The sequence below is a fragment of the Antrostomus carolinensis genome, unplaced genomic scaffold (genome assembly GCF_000700745.2).
Source record: "Antrostomus carolinensis isolate BGI_N321 unplaced genomic scaffold, ASM70074v2 scaffold16679, whole genome shotgun sequence".
Classification (NCBI taxonomy): Eukaryota; Metazoa; Chordata; class Aves; order Caprimulgiformes; family Caprimulgidae; genus Antrostomus; species Antrostomus carolinensis.
The window spans coordinates 5,029-12,878 of record NW_010336607.1 but is presented as its reverse complement, the minus strand read 5'-3'; the positions used below and the strand labels follow the sequence as shown (position 1 = coordinate 12,878).

General features: G+C 40.6%; 1 protein-coding gene across 1 annotated transcript; it reads right to left on the bottom strand.

Annotated features, from left to right (window-relative positions):
* Positions 1 to 79: 79 nt before the first annotated feature.
* RAD52 (RAD52 DNA repair protein) lies at positions 80 to 7,100 on the bottom strand (the record flags this gene model as incomplete). Its single annotated transcript, XM_010174932.1, has 8 exons — positions 7,014 to 7,100; positions 5,505 to 5,606; positions 4,809 to 4,902; positions 3,013 to 3,080; positions 2,613 to 2,731; positions 2,447 to 2,522; positions 492 to 691; positions 80 to 216 (listed from the first exon to the last, which is right to left on the bottom strand). Coding segments are annotated over exons 1-8 (883 nt in total), but the record flags the coding sequence as incomplete, so codon positions are not given.
* Between the last annotated feature and the right edge of the window lie 750 nt (positions 7,101 to 7,850).

Genomic DNA, 7,850 nt, shown 5'->3' with positions numbered 1-7,850 from the left:
TTGGGACTGGATGAGCTTTAAGGTCCCTTGCTAACGGAACCATTCCATGATTCTGTGAATTTTCAGTGCCAAGCCTTACCCTGTTTGCTGCCAGGAGGAACTGCTGGAACCTGCCGCTTTTTCTCCATCTCTTCCCGGAACTGTTGCTGTAGCTGCTTTTGTCGCAGTTTCCGCTGGTAAGTGGCGTCACACTCGGTAGCTGAGGAGTCTGTATTTCTGCCCCGTCCCCCCCGACGAAGCACAAAGTTAAACAGGATTTCAGCAATTCCATTTTTATGAAGGAAAAAAAAAATGCATAAAGAAATAACAGCAAGGAAAATCCAGTACATGAGCATTTTTATGGCATCTTCCAAATGGGTCTGTCCACTGTTTTTTTTTTTTTTTTTTGTTAGAAGTTAGAAACTTCTTTTGTTAGAAGTTTTGTTATCAGAACAGTAAGTTCTGATATGGCTTATAAAATAAATAAATAAATAAATAAACAGCAGTCTCACCTGGAACTACTGGGCTGTTTCTGATCTCCTGTCGCTACAATGGTCTCTGTCTGACCAGGTGTTATATTAGTCGATGCCATCTCACAGCGTTCTCTCCCTCCCCTGTTCTGCCTTTCCAAGCAGCTATTGTATCTTGCTTTCTCTATTTCAGGCTCATAGTCCTGTCTTTTAGCGTTGACCAAATCTAACTCAGGGGGTATCTAGTAAAGGAGAAAAAGAAAAATATTCAGAGATTTCCTTTGTCAGGTTAATGAAATGCACGCAGGCTTTTTCTACGTGGTACGGTTGAAAAATCGAGTCTGTTTGCTGGAAGTGGGACAGTAAGTGAGGAACCTGAGTGCATCTTCAGTACAAAGTCATGCAGGTCGTTAATCCCTGTGTTCATGTGTCAGTTTAACAGCTCAGCTCTTCAGAGAGCCCCTGTGCCCCCAAACCCCACGCTGTGCTCTCAGCAAAGGAGAACAGATGCAGGTGCTGGATGCAGAACTGGGCAGCTGCTCAGACAGTCTCACAAAGCTGCTGCTGAGGCTCTTAGTTTTCTCAGTTCCATTGTTGTGCTCGCACGAAAGGGCACAGCGAGACTTTACTGAGCTCTGCAACTGGGAGGTCAGTGAGGAAGGTACACTGTTCTCTCTTTTATTTAAGATGGAGTGGTGTAGCCTGGAGAAAAGGAGGCTGAGGGGAGACCTTGTGGCTCTGTCCAAGTCCCTCCAGGGAGGGTGGAGAGAGGTGGGGGTGGGTCTGTTCAACCAAGGACCAAGGGACAGGACAAGAGGAAATGGGCTCCAGTTGTGGCCAGGGCAGTTGAGATGGGATGTGAGGAAGAATTTCTTTGCTGCAAGGGTTCTGAGGCATTGGAAGGGGTTGCCCAGGGCAGTGGTGGAGTCCCCATCCCTGGAGGGATTGAAGAGTGGTGTAGACATAGTGCTGAGGGACATGGGTTAGTCATAGGGGACTGGTCAGTGTTGGGTTCATGGTTGGACTCCATGATCTGAAAGGGCTTTTTCAATCAAGCCAATTCAGTGGTTTGGCTCTGATTTTACAAATTTGTGGCAATGCCTCTAAGAGCCAATGACCCTGGCAAAGCAGAGATCTGTGCCACCTTTAGTTGGCAAGGTGTCACTCTGGATCTGCCCCTACAGTCTAAGTTAGCTGGACAGAACTGCCTTACAGTGCCAGGCTGTTTGGTAGAGTGGAGGTAAGCAGAGACCTTTAGTAAATGGAGTAAATCGAGGTACTAAAGTAGAGTTTGGTAAATCCCAGTATAATAGATGCAATTTTATTGTGAAACTCCGTGGATCAGCAGGTGTAAAAAGCTTACTTGTTCCTCAGTGAGCAAGGCAGTTTACCACCTGGAAGCCTGGTGTCCCCAGCTGTACACATCAGGAGCTAACAAGATTAACGTTGGGTACTGAGGTGCAATCTCAACAAGAGCCAGGACAACTTTAATACTATGAAGACTGCTGTGTCACATCACAGCAGACTGACAAATTGCAACAGCTCTGAAAGAACGGGGTTACAGCATGGTTGTTACTGATGAAGATGTACATCAGAATTTCTTGGCCCTCTCTGGACCAAAGACCTCTAAAAGAGGGGTTTCTCCATGGTGTTGGTTACACCAGAAGGTTCACTGACCTAGTGTTTCACAGAGGGTAAAGTAACTGCAGCTCTCCCCTTGCAAACTGAAACCTCATGAGGTGAGGAGACCGAAAAGCAAAGTAAGATGTAACATGGCTTCTTACTGTACTGCAAATAGTCAAAATTTAAGAATAGCTGTGGTAAAACATGGGGGAAGACCTCTGTGACAAACAGCTCACACAAACTAGCAGGCAAAGGCTATTGCAAACATTCCGAGATGAGATGCATTCATATCATTATTTATAATCTTTTTAATATGAAGGACCAGGAGCAGTGGACTTGTAGCAGTCCCTGCTCTAACAGCCCATGTACTGCACCTGACGTGGAAGCTTATTCACGGCTCGTAGGTAGTCTTTGTCTAGGATGCAGTTCCCCAGAGCATTCCCAAAGCACCTGAGAAATAAGAGAGCTCACTGTGACTGAAAATAACACTTAATTCTCACTTAACTTCTGAAAAATGTACAAGTACTGATCTTCACTTACTTGAGTGCCCTCTTCAGTCCATCTGTTACTGCCTCCTTTCTTGCCTTTTCTAGGGATAAGGCCTTAGACTTTAGGCCTTCACTGACTCCATACCCCACATCTTCATGGTATGACCCATCCTGCAGTGAAATTTTTAAAATATAAGTATATTTTTAAAGTATAAGGGAATTTCTGTACATACAGCACTTCTTGTTAAATGCTGTGCTTTCCAAAGCCTGATTATGTGCTCTTGGCTGATTGTTCTATAGCAAGGTCAATGTTTTGGACACCATGAGGTTCTCTGGTATAGTACAGTACTCAAGAACCACAGTCTGACCCCTGCATGAACTCTCACTCACAGCTTTAGGCAACTGCTCAACTATAGACAGAGCAAACAAACAAACAAAAAAAATGCACTTACCTTAAGCTGAACTTTCACAAATGCACAGACCCCCACATAGAACCTGCCATTGTTGAGGTCAACAAAGTCTGGGGGAGAGAAAAATTAACATCCTAAATAATAGAAAAGACTTCTTATCCACATTTAGATCTTCTTTTGTCCTTTGAGGACATTCATAAACTTGGAACGTTCTTGCTGAATGTGCCCAAGATACTGGATAGTATCTTCTGGATCATCTTCTGGATACTGGATCATCTTCTATTACATGGAGCATGACTTACAAAATATGAAGTGTAGTTTGTGAATGTTGATGTACATATATGCTCCAGGAATTTTATGTGATACTTCCTGGTTCTCAGTGGCTAGACCTGCCAAACACTCACACCTTGCAACTACATACCTAAACTTAAACATATGAAAGAAAGTTGTAAATGTGACTTCTCATTCAGCTATATCTCCTAAATGTTCAAAGCATAACGATTTTTTCAGCTGGGAGAAAGATTTAGAGTATCAGTTTATAAAAACAGCAATGGTAAAGGAAATCTGTTGTCTATAAAAGTAATTTCTTTCCTACTATATACACTAGAAGTCTGCAGTTTGCAAAATTCTGCACAAGTTTTTATCCAGGACAGACTGCCTGAAGAGCTTAACAGGATGTAACACAACTCTCAATCCAGAATCTCTAATCTTACCTTATTTGACACCAAAAGCAATGCACATGGGGCACTCTAGTTAGCAGTCTTGCAAGTCTGACTGTAACATAACACATGTCTGAAATTAAATGCTTTGACATTCAAGTAACTGGACTGGGGTCCAAAAGTCCTTCTGTCCTCAGCTGGTTTATTTGTTCAATCGTTTTGTAAACCCAGCAGAGGTGCAAGCCCTTTTTCGACCCAGGAATTTAAAATGTAACAGAATCCTCTGTCTCTGAATTGCTAAAGAATGACTTATTAAGGCATTATTTGAAAAAAGATAGAAGCTTGAAAGATGTCAGTCCTTTCTTGACTGAAAAGGGGGGGGGGGGGGGGGGGAAGTGGTACAGAATAGATGGAAACCAATGACCTAACTTGTTTTGTGCCTAGAACCTAGCAGCATGAAGTAAGAAAAGATTTCTGAAGCCAGGGGGAAGGAAGGAAGGAAGGAGGCATTTTGCTGTTGAGCTACTTCAACAACCAGTCTTCAGTCTGAGGATAGCAGATCTGCAAGCAAGGACAATACTCCTCTGGTAGGTACTATTCCAGCTATTGAGATGGAAGAAGCTTAAGCTTTAAGATCACCTGAATACTATTACCTAGAATAAGATTTTTTTCCAAAGCTTTCTACTGCAAAAAACTCAGAACCAGGTATTGGCTAGAAGAGGAATGTGTAGAAAAAGATGAGTCCCTAAAGATTAGGGGAATATTAACTGAGAATATTAACTTGTTAGAATATAAAAATCACAGGTGAGTATGAAAGTTGGCTCAAGGCTGCTGGGTGTAAAATAGTTTAATTTAAATTACTCTTGACTGAGTGTTCCCATAGAGAACAGAAAACTTGATTAGAATAGCTCAGGAATAATCATAAACACACTTAAAATAATGACTATGACATATTCTGGTGCAAGATTGAAAAATAAATCAGAAGTTCCATTATTATTCCGTTTCTCTCATTCTTAGCAACTGCTAAGACACCTGGAAATTCCACATGCCTCTTCCCAGGTTCTTTGAAGTGACTTAAGTTCTAGGACAGATACCCTGGTCCTCAGCTGACAGACTTTTCCTTCAGAGCTTCACAGTGAAACAAGAAGAAAGACTTCCTTATCCTCAAGAGATACTTACCAACATTCTGCTGAGTGACTGAATGAGCCCAGCCATTGAAGCCAAACATCTCATTAGCCAGACTGATTACCTTGTGACCCTCAACATAACAGACCTGAAAAGAAAAGCATACCAACAGAAATATATATATATAAATACATCCACATGTGCACACACATATATACATGCTTGATTTTAAAGAGGGATTACACACATCATCTTACACTGAGGAAACCCAGCTAAGCTTGAGGTCCCAATAACGTGAGTAAAAGGATAGATGGTGCAGCTTTAGGTTCACCCTCTTCCAGCAACAGTGATATGGGGTTAATATGACAATAAATACGACTTAATCAAGGGAAGGCAGAGCTAGCAGGCACCAAAGAGGGTAAAATGCAGCCAATGTTGTATAATGCTTCATATATTTCAATTCTGGGGAAAAAAAATTAAGAAAAATGTCTCAATGTTCCACAAGTAGATAAATATTTCATTGTCCAGGATGAAGCACAGAAAAGTTAAGTCTTTTTTTAAAAAAATAAAAGGAACCTGTGGCTCAGTAAAAGCCAGAATTGATGCTGTCCTAGCTTTGCTTTCATATCCCCACATTAAACTACTAATGAGAAATTAACTTAAAAAAAAAAAAATTACTGGAACTTTTTTTTACCCTGGTTTTCCTGGAAAAAACTGTGAGTTGAAACATTGATGTGTGTTTGTTCATACCTTTTGTCCTCCTCCAGCTTGCCGACTGCTGATATATTCTGGACCCAGTCTCTGACGAAGAGCATGCTGGATAGCTTGATATTCACTCGCTGTGTATTGATACTTGACAAAAACAAGGAAAGACAAACTTTCTCACTCTCCCTATTTTAGATCTGCTCCTTTATCCCATTTTTTCATGCACAGTCCTTCTCCAAGCGCTGTATGCTCCATTTTTAGAATCAGGATGTAACAGACAAGGAAAGACCTCAGGGTGTGCATGCGTTAGGTTTGTGCATTACACTGGGGTTTTTTTTCTCTTACTCTTCAAGTATATGTATACAAGCATTAATTACTGAGCTGTAGCAATTCTTTTTCATTTCTCATAAGCATCAACTATATTAGAAGAACTGAGATGAGCCAGGCCTATCAGTATCCTATTGAAGTCTTAATGCAGTCACAATCCCAGTGAAGGTTGCTAGGAACACACATAAAAGCTTATATTTTACTTCTCAAAAATAAAACATAGTATCTCTGTGACCAACAAGAAAAGTGTTATTTAAAAACTCCAACAAAACCAAAGTTTAAACTTATTCTACCAGGGCAGGGAGGATAGCAGCTCAGGCAAAAAATCAAAATAGGAGTTTCTTGAGGAGTGTTCAGCAAATTCCCCTCATGCAGGGAAGGTCCTTTAGATAACTCCAGCATCATTGGTATCACTGGATAACACCAGCATCACTGGAAGCCTAAAGTGTTTTAACTTTTGCTCCTTGTCTTAGTAGAAATACAATTTACAATCTGTAAAGGTTAGAGAAGCCTAAATCCATATTTAAGGATTCAAGCACTAAAAAGCTGGTCGGTACACTCTGCTGTGGGACAGAACAGAGATTTCACCAGCTAAATCCTAAGAACTGTGTATGTATGGAGTGGCTGCCCTCTCAGCCACTCAGCAGAACACAGAATCCAATCGAGTGTGTGCTCTCCAATGCCTGTCAAACCTCTCTAGTATTTGGATCTATTGAAACTTAAAGGAAAAATTTTTGTCTTTTTCTGACACTGGAATGCAAGCCTGTAACCAAAAGGCATAGGGCAAAAGGGAGAGTGGCATGTCTATGCCATATTCAGGGACCATGTATAAATGCCTATCGTGCAGAAGAGCTTCACAACCAAAAGCTCTCTTCAGTCCAGATATGGTTTATCTTTTTGGCAAATTATTTTAATTTATTTTTAAATTATTTTTTTTTAATAGCTGAAAGTAGTTGACTTTTTTGAACCAGTACTGAGAATGTGTGTAAGCATGATCCAGGCCAGCTGGGAATGAGACAGACTAAAGCCTCATTTTTAGAAAGAAAGTTAAAAACCTTTTGTGAAGAACCCAGAACAATTTATTATAACCTGAGGCATGCCAAGGCTATCATGCACAGTTAAGTAGAGCCTGGCTAGGGTAACTGATATGACTTCAGCCTTATTGTATCCAACTTAAAATCAGTAAATATGCAGAGCAGATTTCCCTCCTGGGCAAAAGGAGCTGACCTGTCCGAAGCAAGCAACTGAGCTGCTAGTGCTGGAACTGTTGCTGCTGATGTGGCTTTCGCTGTCTTTCCCTTGACTTTCAGGCATCTCTAAAGAGAAGAGAAAATACAAACACTGAAGATAACAGAACTAACAGTCTGTATGAAGATGTGTTCAAGGTCTCTGCCCAGTGAGTATAACAGTATTCTAGATGTGTTGGACATTACAGTAATATTCTACTCACTCCATGGAACTGCTGCAGCCCCAGCTGGAAATTCGTTTGCTGATGTTGTTTCAGAACAGTCAAAACTTTTATTCTTAAATAAGTTACACCATGTAGGCAGGAATGGCTAGTTTCACCTTAGAAGCAGAGGCACTGTTCTGGTCTTCCAGCCATAAAACCAGTAAGGGGGAGCCTAAATTAAATTATATGACAACAGTGAAATAATTAAAGAATAGCCTAGATTGGAAAAGACTTTTACAGAATCACAGAATTATTTTATTTAAAGAACAAATAAACTATTCTTGCTAGTAAAAAAAAAAACAAAACAAAAAACAAACAAAAAAAAATCAACAGCATCTGCATCCTGCATAAGATCAGACACTAGAACAAAAAATGAACTGTGTCTTGAGTCCTTATTCTAAATATTACACTGTTAACAAATGATTATTTTTTTTTATCCTTTTAGGTAAATGTGAATGCATTGTACCATTCTAGCTAAGGAAAATCAACGTAATTCCCTCTTTCAGATTCTTCAGCACTGTCTTCCTAGGTCACTTTCAATATCCATTAATGCTTAGACTCCAATAAAAAACAGAGGCAGCTTTCTGGAGAAAAGGAGGCTGAGGGGAGACCTT